Source organism: Dendropsophus ebraccatus, chromosome 12 (genome assembly GCF_027789765.1).
Source record: "Dendropsophus ebraccatus isolate aDenEbr1 chromosome 12, aDenEbr1.pat, whole genome shotgun sequence".
Lineage (NCBI taxonomy): Eukaryota > Metazoa > Chordata > Amphibia > Anura > Hylidae > Dendropsophus > Dendropsophus ebraccatus.
Window position 1 is genome coordinate 77,100,537 of NC_091465.1, and position 23,417 is coordinate 77,123,953.

The window sequence follows — 23,417 nt, forward strand, 5'->3', positions numbered from 1 at the left end:
TTCTCCATCCTCCCAGGACCGTCATGATATATTCTCCCAACTATGATTTGATATTATTTGCGGAGTTCGCTGCATCCCTAATATATCCTACGGTGGTAATATCCTCACTAATAGTGGTCCATGATTCCATTCACATAAAATTGTTTCAACAGTAACAGCAAACAGCAACAATGCCCACCTGTGCTTCATGTAGTGTTAATACCCTCCTGTGTACCATAGAGTAACAATCCCCCTTGTGTACCATGTATTCTTAATGCCCCCTGTGCTCCCATATATTATTAATGCCCCTGTGCCCCATATAGTAATAATGCCCCCTGTGCCTTCATAAAGTAATTATGCCCCTGTGCCCCCATATAGTAATAATGTCCCCTGTGCCCCATATAGTAATAATGCCCCCTGTGCCCCATATAGTAATAATGCCCCTGTGCCCCCATGTAGTAATAATGCCCCCAGTGCTCTCATATAGTAATACTGATGTCCCCTGCTGTGTCCCCATATAGTAATAATGTCCCCTGTGCCCCATATAGTAACAATGTCCCCTGTGCCCCATAAAGTAATAATGCCCCTGTGCCCCCATATAGTAATAATGCCCCCTGGGCTCCCATATAGTAATAATAATGTCCCCTGCTGTGCCCCTATATAGTAATAATGCCCCCCTGTGCCCCATATAGTAATAATTTCCCCTGTGCCCCCTTATAGTAATAATGCCCCTGTGGCCCTATATAGTAATAACGCCCCCTGTGCCCCTATATAGTAATAATGCCGCCATATAGTAATAATGTCCCCTGTGCCCCCATATAGTAATAATGCCCCCCTGTGCCTCCATATAGTAATAATGCCCCCTGCTGTGCCTCCATATATTAATAATGCCCCTGTGGCCCTATATAGTAATAATGCCCCCTGTTCCCCTATATAGTAATAATGCTCCCATATAGTAATAATGCCCCCTTTGCTCCCATACAGTAATAATGCCCCTGTGCCCCGTATAGTAATAATGCTCCACATGGTTTCATTGCACCTGCTAAAGCTGGGATAGCCTCCTGTAGGTTTATAAGTGGCAGGCCTGAAGTGCCAGCAGCCAATGAGAGCTGATGGGGGAGCAGGGAGTTGTTCCACCATTATATATGATTGAGTCTGCATCCATCAGGGGTGGCAGTCACCCACAGATGCTAGCAACACTACGTATATTTCAGTCAGTATATGTATATTTCAGTCAGTATTGCAACCAAAACCAGGAGTGGATTAAAAACACAGAAAGGCTCTGTTCACACAATGTTGAAATTGAGTGGATGGCCGCCATTTAATGGCAAATATTTGCTGTTATTTTAAAACAACGGCTGCTGTATTGAAATAATGGACGTTATTTACTGTTATATGGCGGCCATCCACTCAATTTCAACATTGTGTGAACAGATCCTTTCTGTGTTTTTAACCCACTCCTGGTTTTGGTTGCAATACTGACTGAAATATACTGACTGAAATATACGTAGTGTGAACGCAGCCTTATAAATGTTATTGAAGATACATCAATACACTAGTAGTATTAGGCAAGAGTTTAAGGGCTTAAATACTTTTGGAAAATGTGGCCTATTTTTTTGAAAAACAGCGCCACCATAATCCATAGGCTGTGCCTGGTATTGCATCTCAGCTGCATTCAAATAAATACCTGACACAAATGTATATTTTTTCTAAGCATATACCACATCCTTAGCTGGAAGCTGTTTATTATGTTACAAGTGAGGAAACATGACTATTACTATCAGTGTGAAAAGAAGAAGTGGACGAGTTCCTGATAAGTAAAGTGTTACTATTGAGCTTACTGAAATGTGTGTCCTCACCCGCCATATCCCCTCCACCCCTGGAGATCAAGTTCTCTTCCTTTCTTATCAGGCCCCTTTCCAGCCCCTTCTCCCCTATACTCATCATTTAAGGTGCAAAGACAGGTGATAACAGCCCATAGAAGTCTAGCAAGGCTGCAGCAGCTGTTGTAAATACTAGAACTCACCCAGTGCTAAGTTGAGGGCTTACACTGCTTACTACTGCTCAGTAATTTTCTCTGTTATTTCTGAGGGTTTTCTGTACAGACATAGGGGGTATTCGTCAAACATGGTGTAAAGTAGAGCTGGCTCAGTTGCCCCTAGCAACCAATCAGATTCCACCTTTCCTTTTCCAAAGCATTTGTGAAAGATAAAAAGTGGAATCTGATTGGTTGCTAGGGGCGACTGAGCTAGCTCTACTTTACACCAGTATACTAAACCTCCCCATAAACTATTTAGACTTAAACTCCCATTTTCATTTTAATCTATTCACCAGTATATTAAGAAAGTATGGATCATTAGTCACCCCACCCCCACCACATAGGGCAGCTAGATCCTCTCTTCTCAGAGTGTCCAGTGCATTGGATACATTATAGAGGCTAGTCTCCCTCCACAATAGCCCAAAAGCTAGGGAAAGTTATATGAAGTCAAGAGGTAGTGCTGCTCCTCATGTGTGCACAGGACAGCTTACCTTTACCCTAAAAAAGTTGCCTGAAGGTGCAGAAACAACAATTTTTTTTTTCCTAAGAAAATATTTATGTCTTAAACAGAGTTTATTGTACTTGGGTGCTCATTGTTGCCCCCTATTGATCAATTTATGAACAGAGAAAATTAAAGGGATATTCAAAGAAAAAGTAAGAGATTGTGGGGGGTCCGACCACCAAATCCCCCTGCAATCTCCGTATCGGGCCCCGGCGCGGGTACAGCAAATGTCCCACAGTTCTATTTATTCCTATGGAGGTGCAGGAGAGTAAGGGTCCTATTCCACGGGCCCGATCAACAGTGTAAACGAGCGGCGATCTGCAAGATCGGCGCTCGTTTACTGGGCCTATTTCACGGCCCGATGATTGTTTAGCGAGGGCTACAGGGACATCGTTACTGATGTCCTTGCAGCCCTTTCAGCATACATTACCTAGCAGAGCTCCTTCTCCGTCTTCCTTCCTGGGTCCCGCGGGCAGTGATTGGCTGAGCGGTCTGACAGCCCAGTCAGGCCGCTCCGGAGTTGATGCTGCGAGCGGGACCGGGATGAAGACGGAGCGGAGGAGAAGCCCTGCTAGGTAATGTATGCTGCTTCTCAAATCGTCGGTTGCCCGCCGCGCATCACTTTTTCACGAAGCGATGTGCGGTGGGTGACCGGTAATTTTAGGTTTGGGCCTAAATAAACGATCAGTCATCGGCTGAATGTTTTCTCTATTCCACGGAGCGATAATTGGCCCGATTCGGTCAATTATCGCTCCATGGAATAGGCCCCTAAGCCGGAGGAGTGCTGTACTCAGCTCTCTCCGACACCTCCATAGGGATGAACAGAGTCACAGGTCACATGCCGTACCCGCGGCTCTATTCATAACACAGAAGCTGGGGCTTGATACGGAGATCGCCGGGGGATATAGAGGACGGACAACCCCGTGATCTCCTTCCTGTGGTTGGGGGCAAGTTTAATTTTTCTTGGAATACCCCTTTAATTTTCGATCCAGGGAATTTAGTCTATGATCTACCGGCAATACTATATACCAGAAGTTCATAGACCTCCATTGTATATCACTGGTTATAGATCATTAGAGTACCACAACATTCTAGCAATTACTGGGGGTCTCAGCTCATAGACCCCCACCCAGGCCCGGACTGGTAATCTGGCAAGCCGGGCAAATGCCCGCTGGGCTGGCCAGATTACCAGTCCGTGGGCCGCTGGGCTGCATCATAAAAAAAAATGTTATTTAAAAAAAAATAAAAATCACGGGGGCGGCCTGTTTCTCTTCCCAGTCCACCTCTACGCTCTCCGGTCACCGCAGCCCGATCGGCCCGCCTCCTGTCACCGGAGCACAGCCTCTGCCCGCTCCGGTCACCGCAGCCCGCTCGGCCCACCCCTGACGTGCTTCTCTAATCCAATCAACGTGGAGCAGCGTGGGGCCGCTGCGGTGCACGTAACGCGCGCTCCACAGCCGGCCGCAGCGGAGGCAGGCCGAGCAGACTGCGGTGACCGGAGCGGGCAGAGGCTGTGCTCCGGTGACAGGAGGCGGGCAGAGCGGGCTGCAGTGACAGGAGGTAACAGGAGCCGCTGCGGTGACCAGGGGGCCATCTATAACAGAGGGGGGAGAAGAGAGGGGGGCCATCTATAACAGAGGGGGGAGAAGAGAGAGGGGGGCCATCTATAACAGAGGGGACCATCTATAAAGGAGTGGGGGGGCGAGTGAGGGAGCCATCTATAAAGGAGGGGGGGGGGGGGAGTGAGGGAGCCATCTATAAAGGATGGGGGATAAGAGAGAGGGGGGCCATCTATAAAGGAGGGGGGAGAAGAGAGGGGGGGCCATCTATAACAGAGGGGGGAGAAGAGAGAGGGGGGCCATCTATAACAGAGGGGGCCATCTATAAAGGAGGGGGGGGGCGAGTGAGGGAGCCATCTATAAAGGAGGGGGGATAAGAGAGAGGGGGGCCATCTATAAAGGAGGGGGGAGAAGAGAGGGGGGGCCATCTATAACAGAGGGGGGATAAGAGAGAGGGGGGCCATCTATAACAGAGGGGGGAGAAGAGAGAGGGGGGCCATCTATAACAGAGGGGGCCATCTATAAAGGAGGGGGGACGAGTGAGGGAGCCATCTATAAAGAAGGGGGGAGAAGAGAGAGGGGGGCCATCTATAACGGAGGGGGCCATCTATAAAGGAGGGGGGAGAAGAGAGAGGGGGGCCATCTGTAAAGGAGGGGGGAGAAGAAAGAGGGGGGCCATCTATAACAGAGGGGGCCATCTATAAAGGAGGGGGGAGAAGAGTGAGGGGGCCATCTATAAAGGAGGGGGGAGAAGAGTGAGGAGGACATCTATAAAGGAGGGGGGAGAAGAGAGAGGGGGGCCATCTATAACAGAGAGGGGAGAAGAGAGAGGGGAGCCATCTATAACAGAGGGGGCCATCTATAAAGGAGGGGGGGGCGAGTGAGGGAGCCATTTATAAAGGAGGGGGGATAAGAGAGAGGGGGGCCATTTATAAAGGAGGGGGGAGAAGAAAGGGGGGGCATCTATAACAGAGGGGGGAGAAGAGAGAGGGGGGCCATCTATAACAGAGGGGGCCATCTATAAAGGAGGGGGGGGACGAGTGAGGGAGCCATCTATAAAGAAGGGGGGAGAAGAGAGAGGGGGGCCATCTATAACAGAGGGGGCCATCTATAAAAGAGGGGGGAGAAGAGAGAGGGGGCCATCTATAAAGGAGGGGGGAGAGGAAAGAGGGGGGCCATCTATAAAGGAGGGGGGAGAAGAGTGAGGGGGCCATCTATAAAGGAGGGGGGAGAAGAGTGAGGGGGACATCTATAAAGGAGGGGGGAGAAGAGAGAGGGGGGCCATCTATAAAGGAGGGGGGAGAAGAGAGAGGGGGCCATCTATAAAGGAGGGGGGAGAAGAGAGAGTGGAGCCATCTATAACAGAGGGGGCCATCTATAAAGGAGGGGGGAGAAGAGAGAGGGGGCCATTTATAACAGAGGGGGCCATCTATAAAGGAGGGGGGAGAAGAGAGAGGGGGCCATCTATAAGGGAGGGGGGAGAGAGAGGGGGCCATCTATAAGAGAGGGGGAGTCATGGCCGTGATGATACAACATGTGGCCGCGCTGCACTCACATCATCCCATAACTTATCACCGCATGGCGTGTGGGCCTCTGTGCTCGGAAATCCCAGGGCTGATTTTTAGTCCCAGTCCGGCCCTGCCCCCACCCATAGAAACGTCTGACATGTCACTATGATAGGTACATTTCAAAGACAGCCCTGACTGCTGACACTTGCAGACATTTCACTGACTCATAGGATTATGTCATCTACGCCGGTATCTCTATTATTTCTATAGGAGACATCTACGCAAGGATCAGGAGCCCCATAGAGAATGAAGTGCTGCCTGTTCTTCATCCATTCGAAGGACATTTGTCCTCCATTGCCGGGATCAGTGGGGGTCTCAGTGGTTGGGTTCTCGCCAAGCTGCTAGGTATCTCCAATCCTGTTGATGAGGAATTACTTTTTATAATGAGAATACTCCTTTAATTGCTAGGATACGTTACCAATATTCAATATACTGGTGGTAGTGGGGACTTGGGTGACTGCTAGAATGAAGTGCGTTGTACCATTTTGTGCTATTAGGGCCCATTCACACTAGATAAAACAAATGTAAATTCTGCCTGCTATCTGTTAATGTGATTCCTTGCGCGTCTCTGCTCTCCGTGCCTCTGCGCTTAAAGAATTAACATGGGTGCAGGTCTCGCTTGGAATTTTACGCCCGTTTTCCGTAATGTAAATGGGCCCTAACCTAGCAGACAGTGCACAGTTGGCCTTTTATTAGTCAACGGTCATCTCACTCTACCACTTGGCAGGTCGTCATAAGCCTTCTATAGTCGTCCATCACTCTTAGTAGTTGTTCCTCTTTACTGCTGACCACAAATTTAACGTCCTAGTTTCGAGCTTAGACTAAATTCTTTTGCTTTATTGTCAGTTCCCATACACTACATACTTGCTGTGGTCTAAACGACCGCAGCGAGTATGTAATTATACCGCGCTTAACCCCTTCTGCCCCCGCCGGCTCCCCCGCTGTAAGCAGCATACATTACCTGTCCTTGCTGCACGGGTCCGGCGTCCTGCTCTCCCGTCCGGCCAATTAGTGTGTTGCCCAGCCGCAGCCACTGATTGGCCGGGCGGGAGAGCAGGACGCCGGACCCGTGCAGCAAGGACAGGTAATGTATGCTGCTTACAGCGGGGGAGCCGGCGGGAGTAGAAGGGGTTAAGCGCGGTATAATTACATACTCGCTGCGGTCGTTTAGACCGCAGCAAGTATGTAGTTTATGGGAACTGACAGGACCTGCCGGGCTCGCAGCGAGAATCTCGCTGCGAGCCCGCCCGTGTGAATATACCCTTAGTCTTTTGATGTTTCCTGCGTTCACACATTATGTTTTTATACACCGGACGTTACACAAGAAGCACAAAGCGAAATCATTTTACACTCTACTGAAATCATCGAGGAACAAGAGGAAGGATCTATATAATTTCCAGGTAGGACAGAGAATATTATATACTGTCGTCTTCCAGCATTGTGTTTACTACTCCTTATGTTTCACTCATAGACTTTACTAGGTTAGAATTAATTCTATTACCAGAAAACCATCGACTGAAGAGGAAGCAAATAGTAGTTTATTGTATATGGGGGTTCTTTGATGGTGGAAATGCTTAGAGGAATTGTATTATCTCAGACGACTTTTTTCAGATTGGAGATTGATGCCCATTCTGATTTCCACAATCCCAACAAGCAACAAGAGAGCTTAAAAAATCCAAGATCCCATGTGAACCATATAGATCAATGACCATGAATGTAATACATGGGTGATGCGAGACCACAAGAGTTGGAGGCGTTCTGCTAGTGCTTTCTGGCTTACAGAGATAGACTAAAGCTTGGTAGCCCCTATTAAGACACTTAGGCAGTCCAGTCTGGTGGGGGTCCCGAGCAGGGTACCCACTGTCTATAATATCCATAGTTTTTAATAGGATCTATGGACGGGATGTATTTCCTTTAATTCTAATTATTATTGAGGTTAATATCACTGCATAGGAAACCACGATCTCTGTATTTACTCTGTGACCCCTGACAGTCATATCTCTACTCCACTCACTTTGGTCGGTTCTTTAAGTGCTTAGGAGGTACTGACTGAATGTAGTTCTTATTTGTACAGAACAAGAGCCGATAGAGAGGTGAATCTCAATTGTACCTGTATACTGTCTATACTGTTAGTATATAGGCCTTATGGGCTTTCACCTGGAAATATGGAGTCTCAATAATCTGCTAATTTAGGGGCCATGTAGTACAATGGTTGATAAATGCTCCATCATTTTAAAGGAGTAGTGCGATGTTTAAAAATTATTCACTAAATAACACACATTACAAAGTTATACACCTTTGTAATGTGTGTTATGTAAGTGAATGCCCCCCTTCCCCGTGTCCCCCCACCCCTGGAAGTGTGGTGCAGTATACTGACCAGATTACTGTCGACCCCGGCCGCCATCTTGGGTCGAACGATGTTATGCTCAGCTAATTGCAGCTGAGCAGCTGACGTGGCAGAGGGGGGCGGCATGGGGGTCGGCTGGAGCGAATCGGCCAACCTCCCAAAGATGACGTTGTTTGACCCAAGATGGTGGCCGGGGTCGACAGTAATCTGGTGAGTATGTGAAGTCTATAGAGAGCAGAGCCTGCACTACAGGTGTATCAAGACTATCTGGTGGATAGGTATGGAGACTGATCCTATGAATGGGACCTAGCGCTGTGGTGCAACCGGAGAAAAGGAGACAAAATATATGGCAAAAGCAGGTAGAAAAAATCCAATGCACTCACCAGCAGTTGCGGTCTTCAGAAGTTTATTCAACACAGATCACCATCGGGAGAGGGGAAGGTGGAACAGGTGCGGGAGCATAGGCAAACAACAGTTTCACGCCGCAGCGCTTTGTCAAGTTTGATACGTCACTGCCGGGGTAGGCGGGTCTTTTATGCTAGTCAATTAACATGACATAATATACAAGTGCAAAACAAGTGAATACAGTGAAAAAACAAATGATAGAAAGTATGATTACTATTCTCACAAGAAAACGCTCCAGTCATTTCTCTCGTTTAGTCCATTAGGACCGATGGCATCTAGTTCGGCGATCCATATCGCCTCCTTTCTAAGGAGTCTCTGATGCCTATCGCCTTCCCTGTCATCAAGATCTACCCTCTCAAGCCCCAGGAATCGCAAGCATGTAGTATCACCTGCGTGTACCTTCACTACGTGATCAATGAGACGGGGGACACCCTTCCTTGTTTTCACAGAGTAGATGTGTTCTTTATAACGTGTCCACATAGGCCTTTTGGTTTTGCCTATGTAGAATTTCTCACATGGGCAGATAATAGCATATACAATAAATGCAGATCTGCAGGTGATTAAATTATTAACCTGACAATTTTTGCCATTGAGGGTTATGGAATCTACCGGCATGAGCTGGGGGCAGTAATTGCATGTACCGCATCGTTTGTTGCCTTTAATTGGGGCTCTAGTAAGCCAGTTGCTGTTAGCCTTTCTATGTTTTTGGTTAGTATTCATATTAAGGAGGTCACCGAGAGTGCGGTTTTTCCGAAAGGTGATTAGAGGACCAGCAGATGCCATATCACCTATATCATCGTCGTGTTCAAGTATATGCCAGTATTTATGTATACTTTTGACTATGATATTGTTAAGGGGTGAATTCTGAAAAGCAAATGTAAATCTTTTATTCTGGGTGGTGGCTCTGGGTATTGGGGCAAGGAGGTCAGTCCTGTCTAAAGTATCAGCTCTGGCTCTAGCTCTGTGTATAACTTGTGAGGGGTATTCCCTGGCTAGTAACCTCTGTTCAAGTTCTGAGGCTTGTTTAGTATATGTCTCTAGAGTGTTATTGACCCTTTTGAGGCGTACCATTTGGCTGAACGGGATTGAGTTTTTAATTTGGGTCGGGTGGGAGCTGGCGTAGTGCAGAATAGCATTGCAGGCGGTCTGCTTCCTAAAGACTGATGTTCTTAGTCTTTCATCTATGACGTCAACTTGGACGTCTAGGAATTCCAAGGATTTACCCCCTATTTTATAGGTAAAAAGCATGTTGACCCCGTTATTGGTGTTCAGGAAGTCCACGAAATCAACGAACTCTATCTCCTCGCCCTCCCATATTATGAACACGTCGTCTACAAACCTGAAATATGTTTTAATATATCCAATATATGGGTTACAGGTATTGAATACAAGATCGTTCTCTAATTTAGCCAGGAATAGATTGGCGTACGTACAGGAGACCGGCGTACCCATCGCTGTGCCGATCCCCTGTACGTACCACCGATCCTCGAACGTGAACACATTGTTCTGTAAGATAAATGTAAGGGCCTCTCTGACAAAATTTTTATATTCTGGGGTACGATCACATCTGGCGACAAACCATTCAATCGCCTCTACACCCGCATCATGAGGGATGCGGGTGTAGAGGCTCTCCACATCAATAGACACAAGTATAGACTTTTCAGTAAGATGCACTGATTCTAGTGAGTGATTCTGGTGACTATACTGCACCACACTTCCGGGGGTGGAGGGACACAGGGAAGGGGGCTATTCACTTACATGACACACATTACAAAGTTGTATAACTTTGTAATGTGTGTTATTTAGTGAATAATTTTTAAACGCCGCACTGCCCCTTTAAGCCTTGGTGCGCTTACTATGTGGTACTTGTGTACTATTATATCCAGGTGTGGTCAGAGGGTAATCTCCTAATGTTTTAGTAAATTTTAGGTTTTTTTTCTCCATCTAAGACCTGATTCTCTTTAATTCTTCAGTGAACAGAGCCATATTGGGGCTCGTTTTTTGCAGGACCAGTTGTACTTCTAAACAGCATATTCCATTTTACCATATAACGCCTTGTGGAACCAATGTATTGTGGTATGCTAGAGCTAGAATCTGCAAGGTAATAGGCTAAAATGAATCTATTAGCTGCAATTCAGGTTCCAAACTGCTGACACTGTTAGGGCTGTATTACAGGGCCTGTTCAATAATTTAAGCAAGCACCGATCTGCTAAATCGGCGCTCATTTACTGAGCCTATTACACGGCTCGATAATTGTGCAGCAAGGGCTGCACGGGTATTGTTATCAATGTCCGTGCAGCCCTTGCCTAGTGTAGTTCATACATTATCTCATCACCCTTCCTGATGCTTCTGCCCGCTTCCCAATACTTTCCAGTCTTCTGCCTGGTCCTGCAGCCTCCATGAGTACTGAAGAGCCGGCTTCTAAAGTGACAGGCAGCAAAGCCAATCACTGGCTGTGGCAGAAGTATCAGGGAACTTGGTTAGGTAATGTATGAACTTTATTATTTTTTGAAACAATAGTCAGCCATTGGCCGCACATTGCTAATACACGTAGAGACGTGGCAGTCGGTGGCAGATGATTTTAGGTTCAGACCTATTATCGTTGTCATCAGTAGGGTAGATCGAACCTCGTTAAAACCTAGGTTCGATCGAACTCGAACATTCACGAACCTGCCGCATTTGATTGCTGATGCCTTACCGCTCCGTGGGGAAGGAGGAGACTGCCCGGGTACTAGGTAATAGGCTGAATCCCGGAATTCCAGTCGGTACCCGGGCTGTCTCCTCCTTCTCCACGGACCAGTAGGGCATCAGCAATCTAATGCGGCAGGTTCGTGAATGTTCGAGTAAGATTTCACAAGGTTCGATCATCTCTAGTCATCAGCTGATTATTGTCTCTATTACATGGAGTGATAATTGGCCTGATTCGGCCAATTATCGCTCTGTATAACTGTTACATCATGATACCTTTCATATATCTGTCTGCACTTCCAGAACATATACACCTGTTTTTATTCTCCAGTACAAAGTTTCAAAGAGGTTTTCCCAAGCTCCACAATGTCTCCTTTCTTCCATATCTTTGCAGGATGGACAGTTAGCTGGAAGCTGAGACCCAAGGATGGGAGGGGGAGCAAGATGTCAGCATTTTGGAACCTTAAGTGCAGCTATGAGATTTACTTTAAGGAGGGTTATGTCAGTGTGAGTACAGGAGGGGGACCCAGAGAGGGAGAAGGTGCAGTGAGTGACTGCTTTTCTGTTAACACTAGACACAAGATGGACCCATTCTGCTCGAGGCCTATGGGGAATTGACCTGCTTCCATGTGTGCAGTCCTAGGTATTTTATATGGCTTTTGAGGCCTATCAGACTAAATTTATCTGGACTAAATCGACTTTGGTGGCCAATTTTAAGAAATTAGACCCCAAACAAAACTTTTCGCTCATCTCTACCTACCCTACACAGTATAAGACATCTTGTTTTCCAATATGCTGATAACTTTTTATGATGATTGGAACCTAAGATCTGTTTATGCTTCACAGGAGATGTCAACTCAAGTCAACTCAACCACCAACTTTAACGTTAGTGAAACTAATGGAACAACCCAACAAATTTCCTCCTCATCCCTCAACCTGACTTCGGCTACACTCTTATTTTTGACATTTGCCTTTGGCCTCGTGGTGAACACTTTGTACCTCTGGGTGCTTTGCTTCAGGATGATCAGAACCGTCAACACCACCTTGTTTTCCCACCTAATTTTGACCAACCTGATGGTTACCTTTGTATTCCCTTTTGCCGCAGTCTATTTTATCATGGAACCACACTGGGTTTTTGGCCCTTTCATGTGTAAACTCATCAACTCGTTCCTGTCGCTAGGCATGTACGTGGCCGTGTTTCTCCTGACCGTTATCAGTATAGATCGATACTGCTTGGTCTTTCACCCTCATGCCCACAAAAGGTACATGACCCCTCGTTCTGCCTCCATTACATGCCTTCTATTTTGGGTTTTGGCTCTTGGCCTTACAAGTCCATACTTGGTGTTTCGCCAAGTCAGATATGAGGACAACGTTACCATCTGCTACAATGACTACACTCTCTCAGGGAAGTGGGTCGAGAAGAAGGTGAAGTGGGTCTTGTTCAGCATTCGCTTGGTCATTGGCTTCATCATTCCTTTCTCTGTTATTACATTTTGCTATGTAAAAATATTCGTCAAGATGAAGAAAGAACGACTCACGCGGTCCAGTAGACCGTACAGAATCATCTTAGTTGCTATTTTTTCTTTCTTAATCTCATGGACACCTTATCATATCTGGTATGGAATGAGTGCAGAGAAGGACAAGTTTCAACAAAGTGTTTTGAGATCGTTGCAAGTATTATCAGTATGCCTGATGTGTATTAACAGCAGCTTTACTCCGGCTCTTTATATGTTCATTGTAGAGAGCTTCAAAAACATGTTCAGGAAGTCCATTCTGGCCGTTATTGAGATGGTGGTCAACGAGACGTTCACCTCTACCAATCCTCCATAACTAATCCAAATGCAACAAAACACAGCAATCGCTGCGCTCAGGGGGATCAGTGAAAAAAAAAACAATGAAGTACTCACTCAATAGTTTCCATTAATACATTTAAATATGCAAAAAAAGAGGTCTGTGAAGCCTCAGTTTTGAGTCTCAAAACACCAAAATAGCCAAATATCCCTCCATTGAAGGAAACCTGTTGGCAAGGGGTGTCTGCCAGTGGGGAGATCACCAAACCACCCTGATAGATAGCCCCTGAGGCTCCGCGGACACCTTTTTTGCATATTAGGCTGCATTCACACGTTCAGTGTTTTTTTCGGTCCGTGATTGTGGTCCGGCAGCTACCTCCGTGATCCGTGCAAAACAGTCCGTTTTGCATCCGTTTTGCATCCGTGTCCGTTTTTTTACGGATCTGTGTTAAAGCATTTTAAATTACATTGATAACATCACATCCGTGTTTTTCACGGATGAACACGGATGTCACATGTCACATCCGTGCATCCGTTCCGAGTAATGACATGTCCTATTTTTTAACGGAACGGATCACGGATCCGTGAAATCACGGAACATCTGAATAGCCCAATAGAAAGCAATAGACAAATGCAATCACATCCTTTGTGGGACATTGACCTGCAAGATTCCCACCTATAGGTGGCGCTAGATAAACATTTTTTCTTCTTCTGCAGGAGAGCTATTTTGCATATATTTCCCAGGGAGAATTGCTCTAAAAACTCCCTTCCGGCTGGATTTCCACAAGAAGAATCAGTACTTTCCCAGATCTATTTTCTACATGATGGATGATTATTAGCCAAGGGTTGACATCCATCACTTTCTAATGGTTGCAACCACTGTTATTTCCTCATATGTTATTGCCCTCCAGCCTGTGAGTCTCTTGTGGAAATCTTCATTCCCAGCATGTCCTGATGGCTTATGGCTCTGTATGTGTTCATATCGCTCCCAGAGACCTCAATGACATCTGGGGGCGGCAAGATTTTTATTGAATTGTATGGCTGCATACAGAGAGACACAGATTATACTAATAATAGACTTCAATTACCAACCCTAATCATGTTTTTATTTCTACATCACCACCATATTGCCATATTGTTACCAAGGGGGCTCACAGTCTAAACCCCAAATGTACCTATAAGTATTTCTTTGGAGTATAGCAGGAAATCCATTCAAACCACATTGATGTTGCCTATGGTTCAACCCAGGACCTCTGCATTGCGAGGCAACAATGGTAATCATTAAAGGGGGTTATCCAGCGCTACAAAAACATGGCCACTTTTCCGCCTACTGTTGTCTCCAGTTCAGGTGCAGTTTGCAATTAAGCTCCATTTACTTCAATGGAACTGAGTTTCAAAACCCCACCCAAACTGGAGACAACAGTAGGGGGAAAGTGGCCATGTTTTTGTAGCGCTGGATAACCCCTTTAATCTAACATGCTGTTTAAAGGAGACAGGGGTGTGTGGGAACATAATAAACAATCTATACTTACCTGTCCCCGTTTCCCCACAGCGCTGCATCACCACTCCCCGATCTCTGCTGGGCTCTTGCAGCTCCTGCTTCTGCCACATCACGACCCAGGCTCAGGAATCACTGCACTCTTTGATTGGCTAAGTGGGTACTTTACCTCGGGTCATAATGTACCATGAGGCTGGGCGATGTCAAGGAGCTGGTGGCGCAGTGCTGTGGGGACTTGGGTATGGGTAAGTATGCATTTTTTATGTTTCCCCAGCCACCTGCCTTTACATCAAATTTTTATGTTGAATATGTATTATAAGAATTTTTGGTGTTTTTTTTCCTTTTAATTTCCCTTTTTACTGTCGATCTTAGGAAACAATCCTAAAATCCCCTTCTCACTACTAGGCCTAAAACTAAACTGAGACTTCCTCTATTGTCTGTGATGATAAGGAAGTGATGTGTACAGAATTATAGTAAAAGGTATCACAAAGAGAGGATAACAAAGAAAATAACAACTGAACACCCCTCCTTGGGGTATGAGGTCACACAGCATGCTTTGAAATGTGTCCCATGCAAAGTACAGGGAATAGAGATGTTCATTGTGTCTATGTCCGTAGGGTATACCGTAAAGCTTGTCCCTAAATGCTGTTAAAAACAGCCCAGGCAAGATGGCAGCCTTCAAAAATTTTGTACTAACATAAAATATAATAAAAATCTGCCTTCAATCAGGCAAAAAACAAACAAAAAAAAATACTTTCATTTAAGCGCATGTTAAAAATTCAACTTTCCTTTCAAATTGATATAAACACTTTTTCCATAATGCAGAATTGCTCACAAAAATATTTTATTTTTATTTTCGAGGCACAAAACAACACAACATAAGAGCGTACATTCATATAGGGCCATAGCATTGCCCAAAGGTCACAAACAATTACAACCAAGTACTGTAAGAAAAAAAAAAACATAAACATTTTCCCTTTGAAACAAAAAGTCAGCAGGTTGTGTATGAATATTTGTGTCTCCTTGTTATAACCTTAGTAGCTTAGACCTGGAGTAACTGAAGTCGTAATGAAGTGAGGCGTGCCATGCGGTTCACTTTTTTTTACTGTGACGGAATTTTTGGAAACTTTTCCCTTTCTTAAAAAAAGGAAGTAATAGCTGATATGATCTGTGCCGAATTCTTAATTAAGTTCTGAAAGTGAGAGCTAAAGTAGATGCCAAGTTCTGCATGGTGCTACCCGATATCTTTAGCATGTTTTTTTTTTTTCGCAGTTCAGCTGGAAACTATCAACAAGTTGCATTTGACAGATCTGTTATTTTTCTCATCGTCAAGTCCAAACAGGGGATATACGGCTGATAACAATGAAATGGCCGCACAAACAATGCTTCAGCCCTGTAAGGCTGAGTTTCCATATTTACATTTGAATGTGTTTTGAACCCAGTTAAACCCTCCACCCGCCACCCCCAAATTTCGAGGAGGAATCGGGGGCATTGTTTGGACCTCATTTAAAAACATGTTTAAAAAAGTGCCTGCCACAAAGTACGCAGACCCGCACCCATGAAATCCATTTGGCTGCTGGAAGTTCAGGTATCTATGGAGTCGCCAACACTGGGTTGGTACTATGCATGAGCCCAAGTGGATCAGAATGGAGAACAGGTACAGTACCGTCTCGGAGCGGTTGTGTCCATGGATATCCAAGCTTCCAATGGTCAAATGGTTTTCATGGGATCTGGATCTCCGTTATCCGTGACAGGTACCATTAAGGGCATTAGGATATATTGTTTTTAACGGACTAATTGGCCTATATGTGAATATCAGATTTTTTTTAAAGGTTTTGCCAGTTTTATAAACCATGACTTTCAATAAAACCATGACTTTCAATGCTTGTCAGGTATTACATTACATTTTTTCTTACTCCCCCTGCTGGCCCTGAGATCCTGTAGCTCTGGTTTCTGCAGCACATCTGGGTCTGTAGACACCAGGACAACGCTGTGTCCACTGACTGGTTGAGCTGCCCATGACATATCATCTACAACATGGGTCTCTAAACTGCGGCCCTCCAGCTGTTGCAAAACCACAATTCCCATCATGCCCTGGCAGCTAAAGCTTTAGATTTAGCTGTCCATGCAAGATGGGAAACATAGTATTGCAACAGCTGGAGGGCCGCAGATTGGAGAGCCATGGTCTACAAACGTGGAGCTTCAAAATCCGGGGCACAAGAAAGAGATTGAGGGACATGTCAAAGGTTTTGATTGGTTGGGGGTCTCATTTCTGAATGGTGGGAAAAAAAATCCCTCCCAACTTTTGAATCTTCATATTATTCCCCACCGAGGAACACTCACAATTTGCCACATTTGCACAGGCCATTTCTGGAATGACCCTTCAAGAAACATAAGACTAGACAATCCCTCATCAACCATGCTATAAAAATATTCACGTCTTAGCCTGTGAGACTATAGAGGTCCGTTAAGTATGTTACACCCTTTTGCACTCAAAGTACTAAATAGAGTTATTACAACAATAACAAGCTCCATCAGCAGTAGCTAGCAGACGTCAGAGGACTTTATATTACATAACAAGTAAGCTTTGCTTTACGTAAAACAATATACCCCTCACATTCCTTGTTTGTTAATGTTACCTGGATTAATGTGGGGAAGAAAATGATTGTTATTCTTCCTTTGGTTGTAAAAATGTAAAATTTCAATAAAATTCAACCTACTTTTCTAATAGGAGTTGTGGCTGAATTTATTGCATGTGCGCAATACTCTTTTTGTCCAATGAGTTTGTCTATTCACTTACAAATACATAAGCTAAACCATTGATTTTTACAAATACCAGAACAAATGATAGGAAAAAAAAAAATTAAAATATAAAAAATTCACATCCATCAAATGATCCCCTGAATTTTTCAGCTTTGTTATGCTTGCTTGTCCATCACCATGTAATACTCCACTGTTGTTATATATGACATTAAAGATTGATTCCTCTTAGAGTTTTGTTCACTTCTCCTCTTCAGTGAACGACTTTCCACTTACTATTATTAGTATTGAACTGTCTGGTCAAGTGTACCAGCTGATTATGGTTTCCCTCTTCCTAGGAGTCCATTGGTTTTTGTATTTCTAAGCATCCTGAATGCCACTATGCAAGTCTAAAAGTCTCAAGCATCATCTCCAGTTGTCTTAATACTTTTCACTCCTAAAGTCTTTAATGCGCGACCTCCTCAAAAACAGTTTTAAATACTTGAGTCAGTGACCTCTTCACGGCATCCTTAAATTCTCGGCCAATGAAAACATAAAGTATCGGGTTGATACAACTGTTGAACATAGCTAAACATTTCGACAGTGGAACAGCCACCAGACTGACCAAAAGTGGTAACCCACCAAGGAACACTCGAGAGAGGGCTAAGGCATGATAGGGAAGCCAACACAAAAAGAAGGAGAAGACCACCGCGGTGACAACCCAGAATGGTTTACTGCTCCTGTTCAGTTTTTTCTTGCGGAGTGTAAGGAGGAGAATTGCGTAGGAGATAAGAATGATACTCAACGGGACTAAGAACTGGTAGAGGAATATGCAAACGGTGAAGATAGCCGCTTCTCTTCTCTCCCAGTCTTCGAAAACATCCAGGTTCTTGCAAGAACTTCGATTGCTTTCTGTAGACATTTCCGAAAGAGTGAAAGAACCTGGCACTAAGGCAATGGACATAATCCAAATGACTAAACAAGCAGCCGTAATTAACCTGGGCTTACGGTAATTTTGGCACCATACCGGGAAGAGGACAAGAACACAGCGATCAATGCTGATGGCACTTAGTAATAGGATGCTGGCGTAGATGCTGAGACCAAAGATGCAGTTCACAAGTTTACATAAAATGGGCCCAAATGGCCAATGAAGGTCAAGTAACAGGTAAAGTACTGTAACAAGAACCAAGAAGGTGGAGATGAAATCTGCCAGTGCTAGGTTGAAAAACCACACAGTGTTGATAGTCCTTTGAAGACGGCAGCTTGTTATCCACATAACAGTGCCATTACCCATCATGCCTAGGAGAAAAATTAGGCTAAAAATCACAGTGACCACCACTTGGACAGCATGGCGCAGTTCAGCAGTTTGTGGATCGGTAGTGTAGTTCATCTTAACGTCCCCTTGTGTCACACCTGGAAGAACAGAAAGGGCATTCAGTTATAACAGCCTGAAATTTTCATGTCATCCTATATTTTAATAAGCCCCTTTTAAACAAGTTAAAGGAACTCTCCATGTAGGAAAATCTCTACTGACTATAACCTGATCACAAAGTGTTTTCAATGGCTAAAATGTGTGGGAAACCCAAGAAACACGTTGTATTTCTCTGCAGCACCATCATAGGAGAAATTAACCATTTGGCAGAATTAAAACCCGGCAGCTGGCAGGGGGGAAATAGATTACAAGTACTAATTTACCTCTCCCCGCTCCCATGGCGAGCAGCGGGACCCCGCCGGAAGGCATTTTCCCCCGGGTTATGATGACGTCACAGCTTGGGGGAAAAGGCCTGTCCCGGCTGATGGACTGGCCGCTCAACCAATCAACGATTGGAGTAGCGTCCCGACCCAGTCCATCTGCCAGGTGGGGATGTGTCCGCTCCCTGTGCCCGCGATGCACCCCATGACAGGATCCGGAATCCCTGCTGGAAGGCATTTGCCCTAAAGTTTTGATGCCATCACGACTGATAAAATGCCTGTCCTGTCCAACGGATTGTGCGCTCAGCCAATCTGTAATTGCAGTGTTGTCCCGTCCTAGTTACTGACAGGATGAGTGGGCTATCCATCAACAGAGGCGTCGGCTCTACAGGAGATCCTGGAGCCCGGCGGGGGTCCAGCACTGCATAGGCACGGGGAGAGGTGAGTATGAATAGTTTGTTATCCCTGTATTTTGAAAATTTTTTCACATGTCTGGACTTCTCCTTTAAATACATGGCTATTGGCTGTACACGCCCTGTTAACACAGCCTGCACAAAAGATGTGATCAGCCGACAAGTGGGTGTTTTCCCACTCCTCGGCTGCTCGCTGACACTTGTACATGGGCCGATTATCGTCCGAAGTAGCATTTCTAGTCACTCTCCTTGCCAATAAATGTCCCCTGTGAAAGGGACTTAAAGGGGTAGTGCGGCGCTAAACAATTATTCACAAAATAACACACATTACAAAGTTATACAACTTTGTAATGTATGTTATGTATGTGAATGACCCCCTTCCCCGTGTTTCCCGCCACCCACGCCACCCCCGGAAGTATGATTCACTATACCCACCTAATTCGTGCCGACCCCCGTCCGATATCTTGTGACAATGATGTCCTCTTCGGGCGGCCGGCTGGCCGAACCGTTCCGACCGTCCCTATTGCCGGTCCCCATCTGCCGCGTCATAACTGTGCTCAGCTGCGATTGGCTGAGCACAGTTATGCTCAGACAATCGCGGCTGAGCAGCTGGTGATGCGGCAGAGGGGGGCCGGCATGAGAGACGGATGGAGCGGTTTGGCCGGCCGCCCAAAGATAACATCATTGTTCAAAGACGGCGGACAGGGGTCGACACGAATCAGGTGAGTATAGTGCATCACACTTCCGGGTCTAGCGTGGGGGGGGGGGGCACGGGGAAGGGGGCCATTCACATACATAACATACATTACAAAGTTTTATAACTCTGTAATGTGTGTTATTTTGTGAATAATTGTTTTCCGCCGCACTACCCCTTTAAGCCATGAATGTTTAATAGATGCAGCTCAGCGAGTCCTGGGCTGGTCCTGTGTTAGTACACTGGGGGTGGGACACATACTCTCGGTGGACTGCAGGGATTGGTGCCAGGGCTGCTTTTTTTTAGTTTCAGCCCTTAAACTCAATATAAGGAAACAGAATGTTGTGATATTTCCTGAATTCAAACCTATAATTACATCAACCTTGATGACTTCCTGTGGTTACATTTTGTTGTTTTTATTATGTTTATTGTAGAGTTCATGGACACAGCCGTATTACGGCTTAGTACAAGCTTTTATTGTAATATGGCACCTGTAGAGAGTCTATAGGCCTGTGCTGTATACAGGATGTATACACTGATTCCATATGTGGGCATACAGAGGATTTTCATATGAATCCAACGGCACTATTTTTTATTTTTATATTGTTGCTCTATTTATATAGATGACTTCTTGTTTGGCCCTTGGAGACAGAGAGCAATATGTCCCCATCCCTTCTGCTATATAGTCTTTATATGACCGTTATTAGGTAACTATTAGGGATAAGCCGTCATGTGTGTACATGAGGAGCAGCACTGTGTCTGGCCATTATATGACATTTAAAGGGGTTATCCAGCGCTACAAAAACATGGCCACTTTCCTCCAGAAACAGCCCCGATCTTGTCTCCAGATTGGGTGCGGTTTTGCTGCTCAGTTCCATTGAAGTGAATGGAGCTTAATTGCAAACCGCACCTGAACTGGAGACAAGAGTCGTGTTGTCTCTGAAAGAAAGTGGCCATGTTTTTGTAGCACTGGATAACCCCTTTAATTTGCATTACTCACCAGTCTACCCATCTACCCAATCTCAGCTTTCCCTGAGCTCAGCTACAGAATGTATGAGGACTAGCTGCTAAAATCTGTTTCATAACAGAAGATCCCGCCTCTCTACCTCTCTGTCCCAAAACCTCAGCAGCAGCAGCAGCAGCAGCATGGAGGACATTAAATAGCAGTACTGAGCAGTGTAAGCTGTAAATCCATCTCTGGGTGAGACAATGAGCCCTATGCTACTCCTTTATTACCCCTTCCCTATGTCACCTCCCTCCCCTCTTCATAGACGTCTAAATGCAGTGTAACTTGATCCCTCAGTGAAAACAAAGTCCATCTTCTTTTGGCTGTATGGATTACCCTTAATGAGGAACAGATAAGAAGGTATGTGGGTATGTGTGTGTGTGTTTGTGTGTGTGTGTGTGTGTGGGGGGGGGGGGTAGTAAGGGAAGGAGCTGTATACTTCTGTATATTTGCTTATACTATGACTTAATGCTTTATTGTTTGTGACAGTTAAAACTTTCAATTATTCCTAACATTTCAACAAATGCTGTATGCAACTCAAATGTCGACTGCTGCAAATAATAAACAGATAACATTAATATTTTTTACATCATGAATTATTCAGTTGAAAAAAACTGTAAAATGCTGCCCCCTACTGACCGTCTGCTTCTAGTGTTTTCAAACTGTGTGAGAACACATAGAAGAGGGCACCTAGGGGGAGATTTATCAAACATGGTGTAAAGTGAAACTGGCCCAGTTGCCCCTAGCAACCAATCAGATTCCTCCTTTCATTCCTCACAGACTCTTTGGAAAATGAAAGGTGGATTCTGATTGGTTGCTAGGGGCAACTGAGCCAGTTTCACTTTACACCATGTTTGATAAATCTCCCCGCTTATGTATATTTGTCTGGGGAGGGGGTGAGTAGGTGGGTTTTCAGATATGCAATATCAGTGACGTTCCACACATCCCAGGCACATTCTTCTCAGAAGACGCTTTCGAAAACCACAGATCAGCCCCATTCGTCCAAAGCCCTGACCAAGCATGAGGTCTCAGAGAGTGCAGATATGTCGGAGAGATACGAGTCTATACTTTTAAGAGAAATACACAGCGTGAACCCAGCCTCATGATATTTTTAATCATCTGTTTAAAAAAAAAAAAAAAAACAGTACCATGCTGCCCCCTATCGACAAGTTATTGTAACTACCATCAAATATCATTTGTAGGGGGTTTTTCATTGATCTGCCTGCCTGAGCAGTATGGGAAATGATATGTCGCTGTAGTGTTGTACAACGTTCGATTGTGATTAAAATCATTTGTATACCAGAGTAATTACGATCGTAACTAACGACTATATTTTTTTATGGTAGAAATTTCAGGTTGCTCGTAAAATGCCATTGTTTGCTATCATTTTTTTTTTCGTTATACGGAGAAAACAAAATATCACTTTGTCTAATAGGTCTTCCACTCTGCATCTTACTATGCTTCACACTTCCTTCTTTTGTACTTACTAGTTACTTCTTGTATTCACGTATGTGGTTTGTCTTCCATGTGGTTTTAGCTTCAACAAAACCACGAACTAAAAAAAAAGGCATTATATAAAAGGACAACGCGTGGGTCGCAACCACCACACCAGTAACAGTAGTATACAGACGTCAGATAGTAACACACGGACGGCGGATGATCAGGAGAGCGCGGAGCCTTTGGACTTCTTTAAGGTAAGGGTACGGATTATTTCTTACATAGATATGTTAGATATGTGGTAGAACAACAGGAGATCAAGGTTGTCAGTGCTCACAGGGATCGGGGTGGGATTTGGGTCCACAAACCAATACACATTAAAGTGTCACTGTCGTTAACTTTGTTTTTGCAGAAATCAATAGTACGATTTTAAGAAACTTTGTAATTGGGTTTATTAGCCGAAAAATGAATTTTTGTCATGAAAAAGCAGTTTGAAGCTCTCCCCCTGTCTTCATGGTTTTCCAATGGAAAGAGTGAGATGAAGCACCAAAACAGGACAACAAAGAGTTAAGTTACAGCTACATGCCCAGGCTCTCTCCTCTGACCTCTCTGACCTCTGAATAGCACTCTGAATAGCTCCCCTGCTGTTTTATCCTTTGTTCTCTGCTCTCTGCTGCCGACTAATCTCGCTCCTCCTTCTTCCCCCCTCCCCTCTCCATAGCTCAGACAGGATCCGACTGATGATTCTGAGCAGTGGATGACAGAAAGGAGAGGAGGGGGGGACCTGGGAAAAGGCTTTTTAAATGCAGATAATGGCATATTTGCCTAATAAACCCAATTACAAAGTTTCTTAAAATCGCCTGGACTATTGATTTCTGCAATAAAATCATGCAGAAATCACGGGCGTTGTTACAATGGCCGTGATTTCTGCGGTACTTATTTAGTGCTGCAGGCTGAGGGAATCCCGGCCGGAGTGTATACACATAGGTGGAGATTTATTCAAACATGGTATAAAGTGAAACTGGGTCAGTTGCCGCTAGCAACCAATCAGATTCAACTTTT

At 45.0% G+C, this 23,417-nt stretch overlaps 2 protein-coding genes across 6 annotated transcripts in view; one reads left to right on the forward strand and one right to left on the reverse strand.

Moving 5' to 3' along the window:
* Positions 1–6,979: 6,979 nt before the first annotated feature.
* On the forward strand, positions 6,980–13,032 carry LOC138769960 (probable G-protein coupled receptor 33). The gene is made up of 2 exons (XM_069948743.1): positions 6,980–7,046; positions 11,933–13,032. The coding sequence occupies exon 2, from the start codon at positions 11,936–11,938 to the stop codon at positions 12,914–12,916; it is 981 nt and encodes a 326-aa protein (XP_069804844.1). The 5' UTR covers positions 6,980–7,046; positions 11,933–11,935; the 3' UTR covers positions 12,917–13,032.
* A 2,177-nt stretch (positions 13,033–15,209) lies between these two features.
* LOC138768972 (chemerin-like receptor 1) overlaps positions 15,210–23,417 on the reverse strand; it is a 97,809-nt gene continuing 89,601 nt past the window's right edge. For 4 of the 5 annotated variants that reach the window (XM_069947080.1, XM_069947081.1, XM_069947083.1 and 1 more), the window contains exon 2: positions 15,210–18,526. In XM_069947080.1, coding sequence (XP_069803181.1) covers positions 17,580–18,503 — 924 coding nt within the window. In that variant the 5' untranslated portion in view covers positions 18,504–18,526 and the 3' untranslated portion in view covers positions 15,210–17,579. Of the gene's footprint in view, positions 18,527–21,557; positions 21,587–23,417 lie in introns of those variants that run through there. The other variant, XM_069947084.1, reaches the window with a different exon arrangement.

Excerpts from the sequence above, each read along its gene's own strand:
- LOC138769960 (XM_069948743.1), top strand. The coding sequence starts at position 11,936 with ATGTCAACTCAAGTCAACTCAACCACCAACTTTAACGTTAGTGAAACT.